Genomic DNA, 25,218 nt, shown 5'->3' on the forward strand with positions numbered 1-25,218 from the left:
TTAAGTTCATTTCGTAAAACATGGTGCTTAATAGTTTGAATCTTATGCTCAAAAATCCCCGCACAATGACATTGATTTGTAATTAAGTTTTTTTTTTTTGTTGGTATAGAAAAATAACAAATAAGTTTATACAATTATACTATCAATTTTTGAATAGATTTGGCCGAGTAGGGACTTATTTATTATTTTTTCATTATAGAAAAGTTTTTAAAATATTTTTATACTAAAAAATAAATAAGAGTAACCACGAAACTGATATTGCATTTTGCACCCCCACAAAGAAAAAAAAAAAAAAACATAATTGTAGACGTAAAAAAGGGGAGACAAATTGTTTCTTCCCTCTCAGAGTCCACTCTTTTCTTTCTTCTTCGTTCGGGGTCGGCAAACAAAACCTGTAAAACCCCCCAAAAACATGAGTCTCAGAGTGAGACACTCGAAACCCTAGAATTCAAATCCAACGCTTGCTTGCTCGGAGAACCCGATTCCAAGACACGCAAAAGCACCAAATGGGTCGACCCGAACCCTACGTCTTGTTCTCCCAGACCTTCAACCACCCCCATCTCGACGAGTACGTCGACGAGGTAACCTACTCCCACTTTCTCAGAGTTTCGTTTCCTTAGTTTCCAAATTAAAATTAAATTATACGGAATCGTCTTTTGTTGTTGTTGTTGAATTTTTATATGTTTTGTGTGATGCTTATGTGGCTCCCTAATGAGCAATTTAGCATAGGTAATTACTTAGCGCACTCTGTTTTACGGGCATGTTAATAGTTGAATGCTGCCTTTTGCTAATGCATTGTTCTTATCCAGGTATTGTTTTCTGAACCCATTGTAATAACTGCGTGCGAGTTCCTTGAACAAAATGCTTCCTCGGCTGCTCAAGCCGTAACGCTTCTTGGGTACGCGGCGCTTCTAACCTATATGATTGTTTTAACTTATCCGCTTTAATGAGTTAAACTATTATAAATTTGGTCCGAACTAACAAACTATTGATTTTTTGAAATAATTGTCCAAATGGGTTTATGTTAAATGTGGTGGTATGTATACTCCGGGTAAAAAAAGCTCCAGTTGTATTACAACATTAATATTGGGCTTAAGAAGTTGGGAATATAATTCAATTTTAGAAGTTTTTTTGTGATGTTTGAAGTATTGGCTATTGGAACAAACTTGCTCCTAGTCAGTATTTGATGATGCATGATAGGGATTTTGTTTGTAGTGACTATTTGAATTATTTTACAGGGCTACTTCGCCTCCTTCATTTGCTTTGGAAGTATTTGTTAAATGTGAGGGGGAGACAAGGTTTAGGCGTCTCTGCCAGCCTTTTCTTTATTCTCATTCTTCATCAAATGTTCTAGAAGTTGAGGTAATCTGATTTTTGTTGCCATTTTGCTAACTCATTTGTCTATTTATTCGAAACGTCATATTGCCTGCAAATTTCAGTAAATTTATGTCGAGTTCTATTTGTCTCTTATATTATTTTTACTTCGTGTGATATGTTTTTATTCTTTTTAATCATACTTATATGAATTTTGATTCAATGGGTCATTTGTATGTGATGGGAAAAGTTTAGGAAAAGGCTTTAACCACCTGCCTCTTTTCTGGGCGTCTGAAGAGTACGGACATGGTTATACTCTTGTTTTGTGGGAAATTTGAATACAGTATTGATCCACCCAGGTAGAGAGAAAAAGAGAGATCAAAGTGGCAGGAAGGCTGTATGAGATTAACATGCTTTCTGTGATGAACTTTGAACTGACCTTTCAGTGGTCAGTGGTGAGAGAGAGAGAGATCAAAGTGGCTGGAAGGCTGTATGAGATTAACATGCTTTCTGTGATGAACTTTGAACCGAGCTCCCAGTGGTCACTGGTGAGTAGATGGAATGATGGATTCCAGCTGCTGAGTTAAGGCTGTGAAGTTGGAATTGATGACAGGCAAATGGAGCAGATTGGACATTTCTTGGGAGTTAAGAGAAGTAAACTTATTGGGGGATTCGTGTGCAAGAATGTGCTAGCGAGTGTTGTGGGATCTGCATTTTCTTCTCTAAATGAAGTTTTACTTGTATTTAATTTGTGACATGGATGATATGTGTTCTTTATCCCAAACAGCATAAAAGATGTTAAGCCTCATATGTTGTATAACCTAAGCCAAATTGGTCATCAAGGTCATTGAAGGTTTTATCCTTTTTTGGGGATACAATAATGATGAACTACACCTGATCCCTGGATATCACTCCTTGCGATGGCCTTGGGATGGTAATAGAGAGTTTTTATTTATAAAAAGAGAAGGGTTACGTGAGTTTGGGGTGTAGGGATAATATATATGCTTTGGGGCTTTTTACCATATGCTGAAATTTTCAGAGGTGATGTTTGGATTTTCTCAGGCTTTTGCAACTCTTGAGATGGGTATTAGAAAGATGACTTTTTTTTTTTCCGAGGAGTTTAGTTTGTTAGGAATTCTAAGGAATGACTGGTTAGGAGTTTTGGACTTCGTGTGTAGTTGCTTTTTTTTTTTCAACATTAAATTTTATAAGGGTGTAAATGAAGTTTAATTATCCACCACCACGTGACTTATCAAAAAAAAAAAAAAAAAAAAAAAGAATTATCCACAGCACGTGAGAACTTAGAATTATAAAATAATTAAATCTAGTTGGAGATTGGGAATTTGTTTGAGTAGAGGTTCTTTGATAATCTTTTTAATGAATGTTATTCCTCGCATTACAGTTTTTTGTAGATGTGGACTGCATATAAAGTCATCTCGGAAGACTATTTTTCTTTATAAATGGTATAGTTGTTTTCAATGAAGATGCATTGTATTATTATTATTATTTTTTTTAATTTCATAATTTTTTAATTCACAACTATTGTTGATGTCTGTTGATCAAAAGAACATATATTATCTTAGTGATATAGTCACTAAAAGCTGTAGACAAGCTGTATAGCTTGAAAATTGAATAGAAATCCATTTTGGTATAGGTGCGATAGAGTTCCCAATCAGGGGTCAATTTAGGCATTCCTTTCGATGGACTATCCCCTCAGTTTGCCTAGATATTTTGATTAATTTCTATTGTTGTTTGCCCTGTTAGACCCTTTTACATTTGTATTTTGGTGGATTTAATCACATATTAAAGAAGTCATAACTTTTTTACAGGCTGTTGTAACTAATCATCTGGTTGTAAGGGGCAGCTACCGCAGTCTAAGTTTGGTCATTTATGGAAACACGGCAGAGGATTTGGGGCAGTTCAATATCGAATTTGATGATAACTCGCTGAGAAATTTAGTTGGTTCTGCTGAGGGGAAGCTTGAAGACCTCCCACTGGCTTTGCACTCAACTAACCTTACAATTGAGGAATCTATATCCTCTTTGAATGCGTTATCCATTCCAGTTGCTCCATTGGATATAGCTATTGAGGTGAAGAGGTTTTTACAGCTATTGTTCAAGATTTTGGAGTTGTCGAATCTTGGGGATGCAGTACATGAAGTTGTAAGTACTGTGGTTTCAGCAAGCTCTTCATTTGTTACCAGTGAGTTACATTATGCTGCAGACAGTGAGAATAATCTTACATGGGGCAAGTCAAAAAGTGGTGAGGAGTTGCATGGTGTTATTGGTGAGGCCAGAGAAGAGCTTCTTCAGTTGTATAAAGTGTTTCAACATGAATTAGGGAATGGATTTGCTGACTTGTCGGCAGAATGCACTTTTCTTGATTTTGAGGCTGATTTGGTTAATTCCAAAGAGTTGGTGGATATGTTTAGCCAGTACTTCAATTTTCGTGGCGACTCCTCAAATCTTGGACATCACCAGCTTTCACAGGTGATTTATGCACTATCTTCTTCTCTCATTTGTCATACCAGGCCAAAAAAAAGGGTCTCTCTCTCTCCCCTCTCTCCCCTTCCTGTTATTAATCTTCTCTACTCTAATCTCTTACATAATTTCAGAAAGAAAATGTTGTTCTGGGGTTGAGTGTGGCTCTCTTCTTGTGCTCTGGTAGAGAGAGCTGCTTTCACTTTGTCAATAGTGGAGGAATGGAGCAGCTTGCACACATTTTTTGTCATGACAAGCCAAATTCCACTTCTACCACATTACTGCTACTTGGAGTTCTTGAGCAGGCTACTCGGTATTCAATTGGGTGTGAGGGATTTTTTGGTTGGTGGCCTCGTGAAGATGAAAATGTCCCTAATGGTACTAGTGAAGGTTACAGTCAATTGTTGAAGTTGTTATTGCAAAAACCGCGCCATGATGTTGCCTCTCTCGCAACTTATGTCCTCCACCGTCTACGATTTTATGAATTTGCTTCAAGATATGAGGTATGCTTTGAGCTTTGTGTGCTTATCTCTCTCTGTCTCTCTGCTTTGTGGGTATCGTGTGGTAACTTGATTCCTTTCCAGTGTGCAGTTCTGTCTGTTTTGGGAGGTCTCTCTGCTGTTGGTAGGGTTGCAGGTGTTACCTTGAACATGCTTATCAATGCTAAATCTCAACTCAAGAGGCTCCTGGTCAGTTGGAATAGTTTATTGTATTATTTTCTGCTAGCATGTGAGACATGCAGTAGTTAGTACTTTAGCATATTGAAGTGTCAAAGTTTTGCAATATGAGATTCTTATTTAATGTTGATTGACAAGTATTAATGCAGAAGTTGATAAATTCACATGGTCCAATTGAAGATCCTTCTCCAGTGGCTCGCGCAAGCAGATCATTGATTCTTGGTCAAACAGAAGGATTATTGTCATATAAAGCAACCAGTACCTTGATTGCTTCATCAAATTGTTGCTTTTCAAACTTCGATATTGACTTGCATTTGCTGGAACTTCTTAAGGTATATTGGTGTATTATGCATGTATGTGTGTGAGTCTGTATATGTATGTTGAATGTGTGTAACATATATGCATGGAGGTAGGTATGAGGATTTTTACATGTGTAACATATATACATTGACTTCAACGCTCACGGAATTTTTAGACCTTTGTGCGTCATTTTCAGTTTAAAGCTTATGTAGTGGGCTCTTTTGTATACTTCCTGTGTACATGGGTTGCGGCCCTTGCGCTTTTTAATACATTGACTTTACTTATAAAAAAAAAAAAAACATATATTCATGTGTCAGCCATGTTAGAGGCACAAATGTTGTCATATTGGTGTAGTTTGAGGATTTTAGCCATTGCACGTTAAAGGCTAAAATAAATCTTAACCTTATAAAGGTTTATGCTGGTATGCAGATATATTTACTCCTTGACAACATTTTGTCTAAGGTTTCTTCTACTGCCCTTGTCGCAATGTTCTCTCAATCTTTCAATTTGGTTAATGTACCCTACTGATCTACCATTGGGGTTGCAATGTTCCCTTTCCGCGATCCAAAATGACAAAAATACGTTGCCCAAGATAAAAATTTCTGAAAAAACCAAAAAAAAGAGACTATTTAGAAAAACAAAGAAAGGCACCACTTCGGTCTATTCTGAATTTTTTGTTTTAGTTTTTTGAATTTTTTTTTTCTGTTTTTGTTTTTTTTTTTTTTTATGCAGGGTATTTTTGTCATTTTAGGGCGGAAGGGGAACATTGCAACCCCAATGGTAGATTGGTAGGGTACATTGACCAACTTGGAAGATTTGGGGACGTTGTAGTTTGGGTAGTAAATTGAGGGGGTAAGTGTAGTTTACCTGAAAGGAAAACACCGGTTACAAATTCATCTTTATATTTTCTCATGAGATGAAAGAAACCATGTAAAATGATGAGAATGAGAAACTCTGTGAGAAGTGAGGTGCTAAGGGAAAAGCATTGCTCCTACCTTTTCAGCTTCTTTGTTGCATAGAATAAGATTAATAATGTTTCTACTGTGGTCACAATGGATGGGCCAATCTGCTTTGACCATTGCTAGCCCATCAACTGGAAGGTATTACTACAGAAGCCTTGGCCATTGATCAAGACTAAACAGGACTAAGCCGGATATCTCTGTCAGGGCATGCTCCGGTTATTAATTTTATAAATTTCAACTAGTAATTAATTGGTGGAACTTTTCTTTTTCTCTGAGCTGCAATTGGTATTCTGATGTCCATTCACTTATATCTTTGGGGAACTTTGATAAATTCCTAGCCACATTAAAATTCAACATGTTTATGTGGAAGCAGGAGAGGGGATTTCTTGCCTTGTCAGCTGCCCTTTTGTCATCATCAACATTGCGATCAGAAGTTGGACATGCCATGAACGCATTTGTGGATATTGCCTCGTCAATTGAGGCCATAATCTTTTCGCTTCTTTCTTGTCGCTCAGGTACTGTACCGTGTGCTATTATTATCAATCGGACTTGTGAATTGTTGCGATTCTCATTGCATGTTTTCTTTTTCAGGGTTAATATTCTTACTAAATCACCCAGAACTTTCAGCTACTGTAATCAATGCACTACGGGGTGGTCATGATGCGAATAAGGAAGAGTTTCTTCCTCTCCGGTATGCATCTGTTTTAATATCCAAGCGCTTCTTTTTCAGCCCTCAGGAAGTTGGCATGATTGTTGGGGTGCATTTGAGGGTGGTTAGTACCATTTCTTATCCAAAACTGCAATTGCTCAGTCCTGTTTCTTACTTTCTCCACTTCCATTGTGGGATTGTTCCTAACTATAGTGATTTTCGTGTGCTTTGGTGTAGGTTAATGCCATAGATCGTTTGCTTACATCAACTCCAAACTCGGAAGAATTTTTATGGCTGTTGTGGGAACTTTGTGGTCTGTCTAGGTAGAACTGATTGTCTCATTTTGAAATTCTGGATTTTTTATACAACTTTAATATTTTTTTGACTCAGACTTGTCTAAATGATTTCCAGGTCTGACTGTGGACAGCAGGCTCTTTTGGCTCTCGGATATTTTCCAGAGGTAGAGATGAGAATGCTATGTTAGCAATGTTCACTGTGACATTTTAGAAGCTTCATTTCAGTTCCATCAATACAGTCACCGTGTTACAAGAGACGTATTAGCATGATTTAATATGATATTTTCAGGGTTATTGTTATGATTCTGTTGTCATTGATTTGCCAGATACTTCTCTTGCGCTGAAATATATTTATTAAATTTGTTACATATCTATGTTGTGTTATATATCATATTAGACAGCATATGTTTTACTTGCTCAATATTATTTTACTTTTGGGGGCTAGCAAAAAATTAGATGTTTGTAAGTTGGTATCAAGATGGGCTTTGAACCTAGGACTTTAATATGATGCCTTTTGAGGCTTTAACACATAATCTAGGTGGATTGTAATTTTAGAGGTTTGCTTAGGTGATGTTATAATTTACTTGGAGAAGGTTTTAGTACTAACCTGTTGTAACTGGTGCAATCAATGTAAATAATATAGAATTCCCTGAAAGCTAGTTATTGTAACATTCTGTTCAGTTGTATGTTGCCGTGTTTTCATTGTTGTTGTTTATTAGTTCTCTAATATGTAGCATCACGCTTCAGTAATATTTTGTAACACTTTATAATTATCTTTTTTGTAGGCTGTTTCAGTATTAATTGAAGCATTACATTCTGTCAAGGAATCGGAGCCAGATGCCAAGATTAGTGGTAGTCCAAAACTCTGGTTAATCTTGAAATAGGGAAAAGTACAAATAAGGCATACTTTTCTCAAGAAAGGACCAATAAGCCCCACAAGAAGTTTATGGGACAAATTAGTTCTACAACTATATTTCTTTCCAAGCAAGTTCAACCCCTCTATGAATAAAGTGCTGATTTTTGTTATTTTATAATTCCTATTTTAATGTTAATGTTTTAACCACGTACCAAATTTTAAAATAAAATTTTGCATTAATTATCATGGTATTAATCTATGAGAAACTAATTTTTTTTTTTTTTTTTTTTTTTTTTTTTTTTTTTTTTCTGTTGGACAAGGGTAAACTCAGTTGACATCTCTGAACAACTACAGTCAATGTATTGAAATTAATATTTTAAAGATGAAATGCTAAGTTTACTAGCATCATTAAATTAGGCGATTTTAACATGCATTATTCTTCTAATGAGGTCTTTTTTTGGCAGATCAATGCTATGATAGATTTTAATAATTTACGTTTGGCCATCAGTCACCTTTTTTTCTTTATTTGGTTGGGTAATTGTTTTCTCAAAGCTTTATATGTGGTTAGTGGATTGAATTGAAATTGTTTTTTTTTTTATAAGTAATCGACAAATATTATTAATAGTATAAATGCTCCCCTAATTACAAAGGAAGTATGCAAAAGGTAAAAATTGAATAGTGAAAACAAATATGTTATCAAACCTTTGCCTTGGGATGGTTGAACTTGCTCAAAAGTAAATTTAGATAGAGAAAAGCAGGCCTTACTGGTACTTTTTCCCTTTGAACTATTTGCATTTTACGAAGTAGTAAGTATGTGCTTACTTGGGTGTAATATTTGAATATTCAGGTGTTTTACCTTTAAATCTTGCTATATCTCACTCAGCCGCTGAGATTCTTGAAGTCATTGTTACTGATTCAACAGCATTTTCTCTGAGTTCTTGGATTGGACATGCTTTGGAAATCCATAGGGCTCTACTTTCCTCCTCTCCAGGGTCCAATAGAAAAGATGCTCCTACACGGCTGTTGGAATGGATCGATGCTGGTGTAGTTTATCATAAAAATGGGGCTACTGGTCTTTTACGGTATGCTGCTGTGTTAGCTTCTGGTGGAGATGCCCACTTAACTTCAACCAGCATTCTTGTGTCAGATCTGACAGATGTTGAGAATGCTGTTGGAGATTCTTCCGGTGGTTCTGATATTAATGTTATGGAGACTCTTGGAAAATTTATTTCTGAGAAGTCGTTTGATGGTGTTACCCTCCGTGATTCTTCCGTGGCACAGTTGACGACAGCATTTCGAATTTTGGCATTTATTTCCGAGAACTCAGTATGTAATTGTCTGTATTTGATGTGTGGTATAGTTAGAAAAATTTGACTTAGTTCATTATATTCTTTTGATGTAGACTGTAGCTGCTGCACTATATGATGAAGGTGCCATAGCAGTTATCTATGCAGTTCTGGTTAGCTGCAGGTTCATGCTTGAGAGGTCTTCAAATAATTATGGTAAGTTAGTATTTATTGTTTTTATTGGGTTCCTAATATGGATACTAACCGAAAAAAAAGTGTTGCTCATATGGGATTATGTGTATATGCGTAATAACTTGTGGAGGTAATTATATAAAGGCTTATAATCAGGTATCATGAGCTGTTGGATTTTATAATTTTGTTTGAGACCTTATGTGTTACTGCTATATGGATGATTGGTTTTATTTTTAATTTTTTATGCTGGTGAACACTTGTTGTGAATCGAATATTGTTCTTATCATCATTTGAAGTCTGGAGTTGTATTGCTTATTAATTTGTTCGTGTTAAAACTGGCTGTTGACATTGCACTATCATATACATTTCATAGTTTCAATTAACAATTTCTGCTGTGTTTGATCATCATCCTCTTTTCTCATGTTTGAAACATGTGGTTTTGTTCTCTCAACAGATTACCTTGTCGATGAGGGTACAGAATGCAATTCTACGTCAGATTTACTATTAGAACGTAATCGTGAGCAAAGCTTAGTTGATCTTTTGGTTCCTTCTTTGGTACTACTGATCAACCTTTTGCAAAAATTACAGGTAGGCCTTAAAATCTAGCCTGTTAATTATGTAACACTCCCTCTGTCTCAATTAAAATGCCTTTACTTTTCTTTTTGGAGTGTCAGAAAATACATGTCCACTTTCTAAAAGGGAAAGCTCTTACTTTTTCAATTTCTTATATACTTTACCTATTCTTTTTTTATTTATTAAAAAAACAATCAAAATTTGTATTAAGGTCATGCTACCTTTAATATAAAGTGAAGAACATTTTTGGAAGATTCCTACAATTTTATCATTTTATTGATAATCATTTCATCTTAAACCGAGGCATATAAATTGGGGCCGATGGAGAATGTTCTTTGAAAATTCTTTTATGTCCTTACTACTGGATTTCTGTGGGGGAATACATGAGATTTGTCATTTCAAACATGTGAAGCATCTATGTTGGACATGGGACCTGCGGTTTGGTGTATGGGATATTTGCATGACACAACTAATGTTGTATGAGAAACCCTCCTACGCGGTCATGCTGCAAAAGTAGGGTTTTGCAGCACCCAATAAAAGGACACCTCACATAAAGGGAAAAAAAAGCCAAAAAAAAAAGCGAGTAATGCTAAGTACTATCTTTTTATCCTCATAAAATCCTCCTAAAGCTGATGTGGCTTTTAAAATCACCATTGGATTCAAATTCAAGTATGATTTATCTAAAATTTAATGGTGATTTTAAAAGCCACATCAGCTTTAGGAGGATTTTAGGAAAATAAAAAGATGGTACCTAGCATTACTCAAAAAAAACCTACACCCTAATGCACATGATTTTCAACTAAAGAAGAAAGAAAAGAGAAAGAAGAGAAAGAAGAAGATCGTGGGTCTACAGACCCAGGGTGCAGACCCACAGCCGGCCTGAATCTGGCCAGCCACCGAGACCCACGGCTGGGTCTCGCCGGCTGTGGATCTGCTGAAATGCTGGCCGCATGGGTCTTGCTCTGGTGGGTCTGATTTTTTGGTTTTTTCTGATGGGTCTTGCTCCGGTTTGGGTCTGGTTTTTTGGTTTTTTCTTTGGTTTTTCACATGGCTCCAGCACCGTGAGTGATAGCATGGCTCTGGTTTTAGGGTGATAAAATCCTAAAAAGGGTTAACCTTCCCCTCTTGGTTTTAGTTTTGAATCCAAAATTGAATTTTGAGGGTGACGAGCCAGCATTTGTTGAGCATAAAATCTCCAGCGACGAAAAGATGGCATTGATGGCAGGACTCTGCGAGCTGGAAAGAGCCGAAGGGGAGAGGAGAGAAAACGCTTCCTCTAAAGGAATCGCAGCAGCAACTGATAGGCCTCCCAAGAAGCAACCCAAGACGTTCGGCAACCAAAAAGACCCATAAACCTTGGAGAATTGGGCTGGACTGGAAGCTGTGCAGAGAAAGGCGACAACATAGGGGCTGAAAAAGCATAAGAGACACCAACAGCAACACCAGATCTCGCCGGGTTGACCCAACCTCCGACAACCCCATAGCCAGACCTGCCACCCATAACAAACTAACCAGCTTCTCTGTCGAGACCTCTGGCAAAGAGCACAGCTCTGAAGACCCAAATTCAAAAACCCAACGCCTGTGGATAATTCTTGGAATTGGGCTCAAAACCTAGACTTGAGTCGACAGAACCAAATCCAAAGACCTTGCTGACCTGCTTGGGCTTAAAAGAGTGCATCCTATGAACCTTGAAACCTTTGGGCTTTAAGCCCAACTCAATAGGATGACCCAACCAGCCTTTGACCTGGTCCAGCTCAGAAGAGATGCGCCCTAGAAGCTTTTTCAGGTAGCGAATAACGAAGAAAACTTTCATCCCCTTCTTCGCTGTGATGCTAGTGATTGCTGCCGATGAACCAGGGCAACCAAGTTCAAGCTCGAAGCAATTCACTGGCGTTCTCACGTTCTCATCGCCATTCGCCAGTTTAGAACAAATCGCTACCAGGAGCAGATCAAGAGGACTCACAGACAGCGGCTTCAACCCACTAGACGCCGAGGATAGGATAGCCGCATAGGAGTGACCGGATGAAAGGACACCCTCCAACTGCTTCCCCTCCTGAGAGAACACCTCAGAAACTAGCGGCCGATCCTTTGTTCCGAAGAACTCCCAACATCGGCCACAACTAACTCATGAAATGATGCCAACCCCACCCTTCACGGCCCTCAGGGAGCCAAATAACCCCTTTTCGGCCTCCCTCAACGTAGACAACCACCTCTAAAAAACGGCCGGCCTTGTTACCACCCCTACGGACCATCAAAACCTTCACATCCTCACGAAAGGATTTGACAAAATCCTTCTTACCCGGAGACATCAACGCCTCCTCCACCATGGCCACCAACCATACAGAACACTGAAGACCCAGAAAAATAAACCCAATGAACCCCTTCCTCTTTTTCTCCAAGCGAAGCTTTGGCCTTCCTGCCTTCGCCAAAAAGGAGAAGGCTTTAGCTTCCACCGAGAAATGACGCTCCATCTCAGACTTGCCTGGTAGACCTAAACAGCTCATGAAGCCATTCCAGCAGCAAAATGTTGGAAAGACCGGCAAGACCGAAGCAGAAACAAAGCACAAGAGTCTGACAAACCAAGAGCCGACGAACCAGAACTGAGCTCTAACGGGATGCGCCTGCATACGCCTCCGCCAGAGGAGAGAGAGAAAGAGAAGAGCGGAAGACAAAGGAGAGAGAATGGAGAAAAGAGTTTGTCAATATATATATATATATAAAATTGAAATATCATTAAAAAGCGCTAATGTGCAATTCAAGTACACTGAGAGTATAGAAGAGAAACACTAGAGAAAGCAAGTCAAGAAAATCATAAAAACTTAGCAAATTAGGATCTATGGCAGCTGTCCAGTGATAGAGTTTTGAAAAAGAACGAAACTTTTACTTGATATATTAAGTGGAAAGTTGATTTCTTTCTGGCATTAGAAGTGGAGACAGATTAAAAGAAAAATGTTGACCAGTTTGATAATGAAGCGATCCTTTTGTCTTGAGACTCAAGGATTACATGAATTGGACACCTAGACACGCAAGTCATGGGGCAAAATTGAGTCCACATAACTTACATCGACTAAGTTTCTTTCTCATCTGAGAGCCTAGGATTGAAGCTTTGGAATTGCTCTAGAGAAGCAGGTAAGTTTTTATATGATATCTGCTAGAAAAGGTGTTTATTCGGGAATGCTGTTTACTAGAAATGGGTGACTGATGTAGTTTTAGATCTGTTGAGATGCTGGCCAGTTGATTTCTTGTAACCGTTAACTGAGACATAAGTTGTTGAGAAGTGCTACACTTATCAAAATTTTTTCTCCAAAGTTAGTTCTCTAATGATGTGTCATCATGGATGAGATCTATTATTTTGGAAAGTGTGAGATGGTGACACATCACTTGAGAATCAACTTTTGGGAAACTTTCTTTTGGGAAGTGTAGCATTTCTCTAAGTTGTTTGATTGGCCGTTAACTATCAAGTAGTTAAGTGCATGCAAGTTATTCTTGAGATTATGGCCAAGGCAGCTTTGTTCTTAGTATTCTTATCTTATGTGTGTTTTGTATTCAGACCAGATAGTATGAGGGATGTCTTGGATTGACAGGTAGTCGTAGAGCTTTATTCTTCTATTATTTATGGTACAGAAAGCGTGCAAGCATTTGTTTTTAATAATATTCTTGTTTAGTGCACAAGATTTGTTTGTCTTCTTTTAGTATCACCTTTATCTTTGGTCTCTTCTACTTGCTTATTCCTGTTTGTTGGTCTGCCATCCCTCTTTGTTCTGATGGTTTACTGGGAGCAAGGTGTCCCATAGTTTCTTTACACATGTAATACTTCAAGACTGCCTACATGGCTATATAAGAATTGGCTTGGCTTATATGAGATCTAATGCTTATCCTGTTTGATTCTATTAGTACTACCTGTTCACATATACCTTTATCAAAGCCTCATTTGAATAGAATCTGTTTTGCCATGCCTATAGGAAGCTAAGGAGCAGCACAGAAATACAAAACTAATGAATGCTCTTTTACGATTGCATCGAGAAGTAAGGTAATTGGAATTTCCTTCTGTTTTGCATTTGATAGTTGTGGGGAAGTTTTCTATCTATAATTGAATATTTATGATTGCAGTCCAAAGCTAGCTGCATGTGCGGCAGACTTATCCTCTCCTTATCCAGATTCTGCACTTGGTTTTGGAGCTGTGTGCCATCTTATTGTGTCAGCACTTGCTTGTTGGCCGGTTTATGGCTGGATTCCTGGCCTTTTCAATACTCTGCTTGCTAGTGTTCACGCTGCCTCTTTGCTGGCCTTAGGTCCAAAAGAAACCTGCAGTTTGCTATGTCTTTTGGTATGCAAGTTTTCCATTCTCAAGGAGTCTTTTTTTTTATTCTTTTTATAACAAGGAGGACCCTATACATGGTTAATCAATTAAGTGTTGTACTGTGCTAGTGCACGAGTAAACCCAAGGTGCTTGGATCTTCCCTCGCACAAGCACTGAGTAAGCCCAGGGATTTGAACCTTGGCTAACAATGTGGGGGGCATACCCACTTGCCATCCAGGCAGCCCTGGGGGGACAAGGAATCTCATTGATGTTATGATTATCAGCACTATAAAACATAGAATTGGGTGTAGATATGTTTTTGTTGTTTTGTTGTTGACTAGATGAATCTGAATTTTTGGTGTTCTCGATTCTGATTCATTTAATTAGTTGATATGTGTCATGTTTTTTCTTGTATCAGCAATACAATTATGTTGACAGTTTTCAAGTGCAATGTTTGACTAGTTTTTCTTCCTAAATTTCTTTTGTATTGCAAGAATGATTTATTTCCTGAAGAAGGTATCTGGCTTTGGAAAAACGGAATGCCCTTGTTGAGTGCCTTTAGAACATTAGCCATTGGGACGCTACTGGGGCCTCAGAAGGAGAGACAGGTCAATTGGTATCTGGAGCCTGCACACCTTGAAAAGCTGCTTAGCCAATTGATGCCACAGCTTGACAAGCTTGCTCAGATTATCCAACACTATGCTATATCTGTATGTCACTTTCCCTTGGATTGTTCTCTTTCTTCTTTGGCATTGTTAGGAAAAGATGGATTGGGATTCGGGTTCTTCTTTGTTGTCTATTTCTGATTGTACTTTCAAATAGGCACTGGTGGTCATTCAAGACATGCTACGAGTTTTAATAATTCGTATTGCTTGCCAAAATGCTGAAAATGCTTGTGTACTTCTGCGACCCATATTATCATGGATTCGTGATTGTGTTTCTGAGTCATCTTCTCCATCAGACATGGAAGCTTACAAGGTGAACATTTTCTGTCATTATTACAGTCTAGAGTTTTAGTCTGGTAACTTGGATGTAATTCTTTTTTATCTGTTTTCAGGTTTACAGATTTCTTGATTTTCTTGCTGGCTTAATGGAGCATCCCTGTGGCAAGGTTTTTTTTTTTTTTTTTTTTTTTTCTAATTTTTAGTAATTTTTTTTTCTTCTAATTTTTGTATTATGTTTTAAACTATATATGCCATTAGGTTCAACACCTCATGGGTGCAATGGTTTTTACTTGCAATGACATTCTTTTTCAGGCACTATTGTTAAAGGAAGGTGCTGTTCAGATCCTTATACAAATGCTGGAGAGGGGTTTTGATTCCATTGATTTGGATGCAAAACAGATTCTAGATGGTAAATCTTCAGCTAAATGCGGGTTTACTTCGCTCAGTTGGTGCACCCCTGTATTCAAGTCCATCTCACTACTTTGTAATGCACGAACAGCACGACAATACCCTGGCAGACCCAATCTGTGAGTAGATAATTCATTCTTTATATTGATTCTTTCCTCTTAAGTGGAGAATCTAACCGTGTAAATCTCAAATTTCTTGGATGGTTTATCAGGTGCAAATTTGAAAATTTGAGTCCTGAAGACTGTTTGCTGATTTTATGTTATCTCCTTAAGTTTTCTCTGGTAACTACTAGCTCCTTACCAAATAAATGAAGTTTTTTTGTCCAAGTTATTCAGCTGCTTTGTATATGTGGTTAATTCTTAGAAGTTTTTGTTGTTTTTCATGAAATGCATTTCTTCTGAGAAGGAAAATGCATGACCTTGTGACAAATTGAGTATCAAAGATTACTAGTCCGGAAAAAAGAGAGAGTATCAAAGATCACCATCAGTCATAAGATGTTTGCTTCCTGTTATGTATTAGGTCACATTGATATTTGTTATGTAGAATTTAAATCAACTTCACATTTTCTTAAATAAATTGGGTAAACATTTAAGAATTGATAGTGATGGAGAATATCCTTGGTTTTCCAGGTCCTACCGGTTGGAAAAGAGTTGCTTGCGTGTCTTACAGCCTTTAGTGAAATAGGTTCTAGGAATGAAGGTCGAAGTGCTCTGGCAGCTATTTCCATTCACATCCAATCTGCTATTCAGGAACCTGAATTAGGGAGAAGACATGAAAGGGATGCGATATATGATCTTCTTAGTGAATTTGAGTGGAGGAATTCCCCCCCTTTGCTATGTTGCTGGAAAAAGCTGTTCAGTTCTGTTGATATAAAAGATTTGTCAACTTATGCAATTGAGGCTGTTGATGCATTGTCTTTGGGTGCTTTGCACTTTTGCACGGATGGGAAAAGGTGAGTTTTTGTCATGCATTATATGGATTTTGTGTGCATGTATTTGTATATAGACTTATTCATCTAGATGACTAGGATTATCATCATTAGCAAGTCACTTTAGTTATGTATATGTGGATCTTAATCTTGTTTACTTTCCCTCTTACATTCCTCATCAATCTTGTTTGCTTTTGAATGCTGTTATAATCTTTAGGTGGTACTTTCTCTCTCTCTTCCCTGTAGGCGGCTTGTGTAGGCACGTCTCACCATCTATTTGTGCTTGTGTGGTGACTCTCTTTGCTTTTTAGCTTCTACGAGGCTATGGCTGTCTAGTTAGTTGTCTTTGTCATTGTCTGAGGAGGTTGCTGCAAGGTTAACGTTTCGTTGAGTCTGTTAGTGTTGCAAAGGTGGTGGTTGCTCTGCGATCGGATTTTCTGGTCATATATTTGTGTAAGCTGAATCATTTGTGTTTTCGGTAGAGGTAGGAGATTTAGTGTTAAAAATTGTTGAAAGGAGCATGGGTGTCTCTTGTGCAGTTTATTTGGAAAAGGTGAGTGTGGCATGGGCATGAGCCTAGGCTTGTACAAGCGGGGCGGTTAACCCTTTTTTTAGGCGGTTATAAAAACCTGTTAAATGCCTAAGGCGGGGGCGGTTTTAAGGGTAGAGGTAAGCGGTTAATAACCGCTAATTGCCTACCCTTATATATAATAATATATATTTTTAATATAACATCAAAACGGCTCCGTTTTGGTGTTTAACATATATATATATATTAGGGGTGAAAAGGCGGTCTGCTAACTGTAATTGTCTAGGCGGTTAGTAAAATCCACTAACCGCCTAGCCGGTTAACCGGCGGTTAGCGCTTAGTAGAGTTACTAACCGCTAACCGCTTTTCAAAAAAAAAAATTAAAAAAAAAAAAACCAAAACGATGTTGTTTCTATGGTAATAAGATAATATCACTACATACGACATCGTTTCATGTGTGTGTGTGTGTATATATATATATATATATATATATATATATATATATCCATTGACCATCTACTCCTGCATTGTGAGGTTGCAACTAAGATATGGAATGTGTTTCTTTAACTTTTTGGAGTTAGTTGAGTTATGCAACGAAAAGTGGGTGATTGCTTGGGGAGTTGGAGGGGACAGTTGGGTAATCGGCTTGCTTTGCACATATGGAGTCTGATTCCATTGTGTGATGTGGTGCCTATGGTGAGAACGGAATGCACGCAGCTTTGAGGATCGTGAGAGCGGCATGATTGAGTTGAGGAAATTGGCGTTAAATACTGTCCCAAAAAAGTGGCACAAAGAAGGCCCAAAACACCATCAAAAGGCCCAAAAGCCCATATATAAAAAGTGGTTATCAACCGCCTGTTATTGGTTTTAATAATTGCTAACCACCGATTATAAAATAACCGTTAACCGCCTAAGCGTACTAGTTGCAATAACTGTTTTAGGCGGTTGCGGTTAGTGGTTAGAGCCAATCGCCCACCATAACTGCTTGTACAGGCGTAGGCATGGCTATCGAAGAAGCACGGATCCGTGGTGGTGGGCTGAAGAAGTTTGTGAAATCTTGGAGGGTTGACAACATTGCTTTTATTGTATAGAAATGCTCAAACCGCCACGGTTGATATCTGGTGTTGACGGAATATGGTGGTAGTGGCTGGCATAGTTTCATCGGTATACTAGAGGGTTGAGAAGGAAAAGGGTGGAACAATTGGGCTCTCAAGTTGCGAAACGTCACACCTCTCTTTGGTGTGTTATTTGGTGGTGGATGAAGAGGTGGAACAAGTGTGCCTCTCCAACCATTGTTTGGTGGTGGTAATAGAGCAACTTGTTTGGGGGAAGCTCTTCATGGGAACACATTGACAAATAATGTGGTGCGGCCTCCAACATCCATGAAGCTAATGGGTTTGGGTGGCTTAGAGACATAAAAGGTGACCAGTCAGTTGGATAGCTTTGTTGATGAGGTAGTCTCTAATTTTTCTGACTCTTTTGATTGGGCAAAGGTGGTAAAAGGAAAAGGATTTCGTTGGGATTGACTTTACCTCTTTTGGTGGGTAAGGAGATGGGTCATTAGAATAAGGACAAGGAAAGCAGGTTGATTGCCGGGGTGGGTGATGCAAGTTGTTTGGGTGGCAAAGATTCTACTAGTTTGGTTGGGCTTGATGTGTGTTATGCAGAAGGGAATGGTCTATCAGGTCCAGAATTGGTGCTATGCACTCCGGAGGAATCCTTTGTTTGTGAGCCTCTAAGTTTTTGTCCCCCTAGTGTGTTTGCCAAACTTGAGTGTTTAGGGCCAACGACTTCAAGTTGGTTCCTACAAAAAGTGAAGGACATCCACCATTTTGTTGGTCTATCATGTGAAGGGTTTTAAGGGGTGCAATGTTTACAGCCATTGAAGTGAGTCATAATTAGGAGGGATGAACTTCCAACTCCCAATGAGGCATCAGAATTAAAAGAGAACTAAAAAGATTATTTGGCTCTATCAATTATGATTCTATGGGTGGCACTCAAGCCGAAGTAGAGTGAAGTGGAGGGGTATTTCAGTTTGTCCATGAAGCCTAAATTGTTATCATGGAATGTAAGAGGGTGAAACAAGGTAGAGAAGCGCCTTGCCTTGGAGTTAGAAACTTGCTTGGGAATGAAAGTGGTAGGGGGAACTTTACTTGCCCCCACCCGAGCAAGCGAACTGTCAATGGTTTTGCAATTATAACCTCGAATTATCGAAACTTGCTATATCAAGTTCTCTATTATTAGCCCCTTTTAATTGCACCAATTTGTTAGATTTTTTTTTTTGATAAATAAGTGATTCATTGAAAAGTGCAGAGGGGCGCAACCCTAGTACACAGGAAGTATACAAAGAAAGGCCCCACTAAAGGCAAAAAGAAGAACATAAAGATAAAAATTGAGGCACATTAAAAGCTTCGGCCCAATGGAACAGAGTTTGAATAAACAACTTTTTGAGCTCTTCCATTGACCTTTCTTGATCTTCAAAACATCTTCCATTTTGGTCTCGCCAAATAATCCACATGACGCATAGTGGTGCAATTCGCCATACCTCCTTAGCTGAAATATTGTCTCGCTGACTGCGCCAACAAGCTAACAAGTCTACCACGCCTCTAGGCATGACCCAATTAACGGCAAAAAGAGAGAAAACCATACTCCATAAAGCTCGGGCCACTTCACAGTGAAGGAGAAGATGGTTTACAGACTCACCACTGTGCTTGCACATACAATACCATCCCATCACAATGATACCTCTTTCACACAAATTATCCAAGGTCAAAATCTTTCCAAGAGTCGCTGTCCACACAAAGAAACTAACTCTCAATGAAACTTTTACTTTTCATGTACTCCTCCACAGGAAAGAGGATGTCCCGAAGGACGAAAGCTTATGAAAAAAAGACTTGACCTCAAAGATATGTCGTTTAGAAGGAGTCCACTGCATACAATCCGACACCCCCATGTGATTACGGAAAGTATATAACTTCCCAAAAAAAGCCATCACCACCTCTACCTCCCAATCCTGTACCGCCCGTGAAAAAGGAACATTTCACTGTATAACACCATTAACCAGTTGCATATGATCCCTAACCCATGCCTCCTTATTACTTGCAATTCGAAATAATGCAGGAAATGCTTCCTTTAAGGACTGATCCCCACATCAAATATCGTGCCAAAATCTAATGTGGGAGCCATCTCCTACTTCGAAGGTAATAAATTTTGAGAAAACTTACCACCCTCTCTGAATATGTTTCCACACCCCAACTCCATGAGGGGGCCCTCCACCACCTTGGTACACCATCCACCGTTCATACACCCATACTTAACTTCTACTACCAACCTCCAATACGTTTCCCTTTCCATTGCATATCGCCATAACCTTTTACCCAATAAAGCGAGATTGAAAGTGCGCAAGTTTCGAATTCCTAAACCACAATCTTGCATGGGAGAACAGATCTGAGCCCATTTCACTAGATGGAACTTGGGCTCCTCATTTAGACCACCCCACAAGAAATCTCTTTGTAGCTTCTCCAATCTATTCGCCACACTCACAGGAATAGGAAATAAAGACAAGAAATACGTAGGGAGATTGGACAGAGTACTTTTGATAAGTGTAAGCCTCCCATCCTTTGATAAATACATTTTCTTCCAACCTGCCAATTTCCTTCCCATCTTCTCGATAATATCATTCCAAATGGTTATAGACCTGTAAGGCGCCCCCAGAGGAAGACCCAAATATGTCATAGGTAATCCTGCCACCCTACACCCAAAAATGTTTGCCAACCTATCAATATCCTCTACCTCACCAATTGGAACAATCTCAGACTTTGACAAGTTAATTTTCAGCCCCGAGACCGCTTCAAAACATGGAAAAAGACGCTGCAGATTTCTGAGATGTTCCTCATCGGCCCCACAAAGAATGAATGTGTCATCAGCAAACAACAAATGTGATACACTGAGACCAGGATTGTTCCTTGATCCCACTGAAAAACCAGCCACAAGACCACTAGCTTCAGTAGCCTCCATCATTGTACTTAGCGCCTCCATCACAATAACAAACAGAAAAGGAGATAGTGGATCCCCTTGTCTTGTACCCCGAGAGCTACTAAAAAAACCTGAGGGTTCTCCATTAATCAAAACTGAATATCGAACTGTAGAAATACAGAACGCTATCCAATTTCTTCATTTCTGCCCAAACCTACTTCGTTGCAATATGAATAGCAAAAACTCCCAATTCACGTGATCATATGCCTTCTCTAAGTCCAATTTACATAACAAACCAGGTTCACCAGATCTAAGCCGGCTATCAATACATTCATTAGCTATCAGAACTTAATCTAGAATCTGTCTCCTCTTGATATACGCATTTTGAGACTTCGATATTATCTTATCTAACACATTTTTCAATCGATTCGCTAGCACTTTGGAAATCAATTTATACACAATGCCCACCAAACTAATAGGTCGTAAGTCCTTTAGCTCCTCCGCCCCTTCTTTCTTTGGAATGTGTGCTATGAATGTTGCATTAAGGCTTTTTTGAAACCTTCCCTTGTGAAAATCTCTGAAAACAGCCATTATATCTTCTTTAAGTACTTCCCAACATGTTTGCACAAAACCCAATGAGAAACCATCGGGGCCTGGGGATTTATCTCCTTGTAACTCCTGTACCACCTCTAGTACCTCACTTTCTTCAAAATCCCTTTCTAACCACAAACCATCCTCACTTCCAATAGACTGAAACGATAAACCATCTGGTATAGGCCTCCGACTACAACTTTAAGTGAACAATTGTGTATAGAACTGAACAATGTGCGCCTTGATATCAGTGGCTTCCAAAGACAAAGAACCATTGGTAATTAAAGACTCAATGACATTGTTTCTCTTGTTTGAATTTGCCACTCTGTGAAAGAATTTGGTATTCTTGTCCCCCTCCCTTAACCATAGAGCCCAAGATTTTTGACGCCAGCTTGTCTCCTCACATAACAACAATCTCTCCAACTCCGAAGATAACTCATCTTTGCGCCTCCTTTCCTCCTCGTTCAACCCTCTACCTTCCCCATAGATGTCAAGCTCCCTTATGCCATCCAATAACACCTTCCGTTTACTGACATGCCCAAAAACTTCATTATTCCATCGTCGTAGGTCACCTTTCAAAGCTTTCAATTTGCATGATAACACATAGCTGGGACTCCCATTAAATTGATAAGATTGCCACCAGGTTTTCACCTGATCCACAAACCCCTCAGATTTTAACCACATATTCTCAAACTTGAAGTATCCTCCTCTTCTCTTCCTTTCTCCACAATCAAGTAAAATAGGAGAGTGATCCAACAATAGACAATGTAGTCTTCTCTGAACCACATCAGGAAACCTTTCTTCCCATCTAGGAGATAAAAGAAATCTATCGAGTCTAGACCAGCAATGATTATTTGACCATGTGTACTGTCCACCCACCAAAGGGATGTCCATTAGGCCCTGATCAAAAATGAAGCTAGAGAATTCCCCTATAGGACTGGAAGACCGAGCAGCACCTACCCTTTCACTCGGATATCTAATGGCATTAAAGTCTCCACCAATGCACCAAGACACTTCCCACAAACTCATGATGCTTACCAATTCATCCCACAATAGCTGCCTATCATTATCATCATTGGGACCATACACACTTGTGAAAGCCCATTCGAAGTTATCACTGACACTTTTAATTTCGTTTTTTTGTTGTTCATTATTCTAATTTCGTTTTGTTACTCTTTTCGCTCTTCTCTCTCATCCTCTCCCGCCTTGTGTCGAAGCGTGGGTGGCGCGTGAGAGTGGTCTGGGGTCGGTGTTGGCTGTAACATGGCACAACCGAGGAGGTGGTCGGTGGAATCCAAGGAGTTTGAAGTGCTGATTAAGGTAGGGGCATCAGGGGTGAGGATTTTTGAGAGGAGCAAAAGACTTCAAAGGTCCATCTTCTTGAAGAAAGATGAGCTAGCTTGGGTGGTGCGAATTGTGAAGGATTTGATTGCAGTGGATAACTCAGAAGTCTTTTGGGATCAGTCTAGAGTTGGGTATCCGAGAATTATTGCTCAGAAATGTGCTAATAGGCATGGTTGTTTTCTTACGGTTGAGGAATTTTTGATGGAAGAAGGTGTGGCTCCATCATCATTCCAGAAGGTAGGCGTGGAATAGGCTGGGATCGTTCCAGTGAGGAGGTGAGAGTGGCAAACTCTTCTCTACGGGAACCTATTGTGATCAATGAGCATGGCGTGTTCAGGGGAGAACAGAGGGATAAGGAGATCAAGGGATGCAGGAGCTACGCGGAGGTAGCGGGTCTTTCGTCGAAGCAAACTAAGGAGGGCTGTAACTCCGGGCAGGAACAGTTCGAAAAGGTGCAGAGATGGACGAAAAATGTTTCTGGTCATATGGGACAGAAAACCCATGAATTTGACAGGAAAGGTTTGGTTTCGACGAAGACCTTTAACTCGGAGAGGGCTTGCGGCGATCCCGGGGTGATTCCGACGAGGATTTTACGTTCGGCGAAGATCGATCAAGCATGTGCAGAATCTGGAAGACGAGGCGCGATGGATGATGGTTGTTTGGGGTGCTCGTTTAGAGCTTCGGCGAGTAACTCACAAACGCCGGCGACATCGCAGGTCTCGATGACTGTTTCTGATCGCATGACGGGACAGGGAGGGAAGGGGCACCATGCTGCTGGGCAGACCTACTCCAAGGCAAGTTTTGAGCTCCTCAAAGTCAGGGAGCTGTTGAAGCGTCTGCAACAAGATTGTGACGTGGGGCTGTCGCAGATCGATATGGCGCTCAAGGCTATGGAGGGAAGTGGGCTTGGGCTTGGGCTGGGTGACAAAAACCTAGTGGGTCAGAGGAAGCCTACTTCGAAAGGGATAGAGGGGTCTGGGCTGAAAAGGAAATTTATAAAGCCTAAAAAATGGTGGAGGTTGAAGAAGACTTCGGTCTTTAAACCTAAAGGGATGTTGGTTTCGGGTATGGGTTTGAGTAACCCAGGACAGGATGGCCCATTACGAGAAGGTTGCTCAGAAGAGAAGGCATCGACGAAGAAGGAGAGGTTTACGTTTGGCGTGCGCCCTGACTCAGATAGGTCGGCAATCCCATCGCCGGTGGCCGCAAAGGTCTCATCAGAGGTCAAGGGGGTTGGGTCAGCGGCTGAAGAAGTTTCCAAGGTGGTCGCCGACACTGGCGGCAAGGATTTTATAAGTCCGGCGAGAGAGGCACAGTCCATCGGAAAAGAAAAAGCGGTGGTGACTTATAGGAGGAAACGCGGGCCGCAAAGGTGGAAAGCCGCATTGGTTGGCTCGCAAGAAGCCTTTTTTTCGGCTTCTGGGTAGGCAAAAGGAATTCTAGGGTTGTGGCCGGGAACTAGCCAGAAGGTGCCGGAGACGCTTTTCTCGCCAGAGAACACACAGAGTGTGCCGGAGCGCCGTATGGAGATTGGAGATGCTGGTGGGGGTTCGTCAGAGTGCTCTGTGGAGATAGGCGGTGCAGGTGAGGACATGGGCTCTGCCCCAGACTAGTCTTCGGTGGTTTTTTCACCTCGTCGGTGTTCTGGGATGTTGACAGGGGTATGTAGGGGGGAGACTACGAATCTGTTGCAATCAGTTCATAGTGGTCAAAAAGAAATTGGAATTGGGACTGGGTCAAATAGGGAGGAGGACAGTATCTCAGCAACTATCGATTTGGAGGAACTCAAATCAGATAAGTGTTCTCCTAAATGGGTAGTAGAAAGTTGTCTCAATTTTTGCCCAAAAATAGGTGTGTCAGATGAGGGAAAGAAGGAGGAGTTGGCAGCTCTGTTCAAGTCTATTGAAGATGCCAGGAAGTAGTTTGACTCTGACTTAGGGGATTTTTCAGGTAGTGCAGTTTTTGTTGACAGGAACCAGACGATCTCTATGCAAGGTAGGGGTCGTGGGAAGGGTCAAATTGGTGGATCATGAAGCTTAACATCGTAGCATGGAACGTGAGAGGGTTGAATGCCCTTAAAAAAGGTTGCGTATTAGGGGTCTTTTGAAGGAATGGAAAGCAGATATAGTTTGTTTGATTGAGACCAAGATGGAGACTTATCTCCCGGGAGGTGGTTCACAGTCTTTGGGGTGGTCAACATGTGGGGTGGAAGTATAAAGGGTCTAATGGTTTGTCGGGGGGGATGTTAATGATGTGGGATAGGAGGGTGGTGGAGTGTAAGGAGTGTGTGGGGCAGTACACCTTGGCATCCTCTTTTCAAAATGTGGAGGACAACTGGGTGTGGGCGTTTGGAGGGGTTTATGGTTCGAATGAGGATGTGGAGAGGAGGGTCCTTTGGGAAGAGTTGGCTGGTTTGTTGAATATGTGGGAGGTTCCTTGGTGTTTTGGTGGGGATTTTAATATTGTTCGATTCCCTAGTGAGCGCTCTAGTGCTTCTTATTACTTTGCAGGCATGATGGACTTCTCGGACTTCATCTCGGAGAACAATTTGGTGGACTTTCCGATGATGGGGGGACAATTTACTTGGTCCAATAATCAAGAAAATGAGACCTGG

At 40.0% G+C, this 25,218-nt stretch overlaps 1 protein-coding gene across 3 annotated transcripts in view; it reads left to right on the plus strand.

Moving 5' to 3' along the window:
- The first annotated feature begins 317 nt into the window (after positions 1-317).
- The window catches only part of EMB2016 (mRNA methyltransferase EMB2016), a 36,884-nt gene continuing 11,983 nt past the window's right edge, over positions 318-25,218 (plus strand). For 2 of the 3 annotated variants that reach the window (XM_059606225.2, XM_059606226.2), the window contains exons 1-23: positions 318-581; positions 810-898; positions 1,239-1,362; positions 3,144-3,803; positions 3,929-4,297; positions 4,379-4,483; positions 4,621-4,803; positions 6,107-6,248; positions 6,325-6,506; positions 6,620-6,705; positions 6,794-6,842; positions 7,464-7,530; positions 8,382-8,860; positions 8,937-9,036; positions 9,467-9,600; positions 13,548-13,615; positions 13,696-13,912; positions 14,380-14,595; positions 14,708-14,863; positions 14,943-14,996; positions 15,142-15,356; positions 15,449-15,518; positions 15,867-16,189. In XM_059606225.2, coding sequence (XP_059462208.2) covers positions 507-581; positions 810-898; positions 1,239-1,362; positions 3,144-3,803; positions 3,929-4,297; positions 4,379-4,483; positions 4,621-4,803; positions 6,107-6,248; positions 6,325-6,506; positions 6,620-6,705; positions 6,794-6,842; positions 7,464-7,530; positions 8,382-8,860; positions 8,937-9,036; positions 9,467-9,600; positions 13,548-13,615; positions 13,696-13,912; positions 14,380-14,595; positions 14,708-14,863; positions 14,943-14,996; positions 15,142-15,356; positions 15,449-15,518; positions 15,867-16,189 — 4,163 coding nt within the window. In that variant the 5' untranslated portion in view covers positions 318-506. Of the gene's footprint in view, positions 582-809; positions 899-1,238; positions 1,363-2,759; positions 2,778-3,143; positions 3,804-3,928; positions 4,298-4,378; positions 4,484-4,620; positions 4,804-6,106; positions 6,249-6,324; positions 6,507-6,619; positions 6,706-6,793; positions 6,843-7,463; positions 7,531-8,381; positions 8,861-8,936; positions 9,037-9,466; positions 9,601-13,547; positions 13,616-13,695; positions 13,913-14,379; positions 14,596-14,707; positions 14,864-14,942; positions 14,997-15,141; positions 15,357-15,448; positions 15,519-15,866; positions 16,190-25,218 lie in introns of those variants that run through there. The other variant, XM_059606228.2, reaches the window with a different exon arrangement.

The sequence above is a fragment of the Corylus avellana genome, chromosome 10 (genome assembly GCF_965113065.1).
Source record: "Corylus avellana chromosome 10, dhCorAvel1.hap1.2, whole genome shotgun sequence".
NCBI classification, from domain to species: Eukaryota; Viridiplantae; Streptophyta; class Magnoliopsida; order Fagales; family Betulaceae; genus Corylus; species Corylus avellana.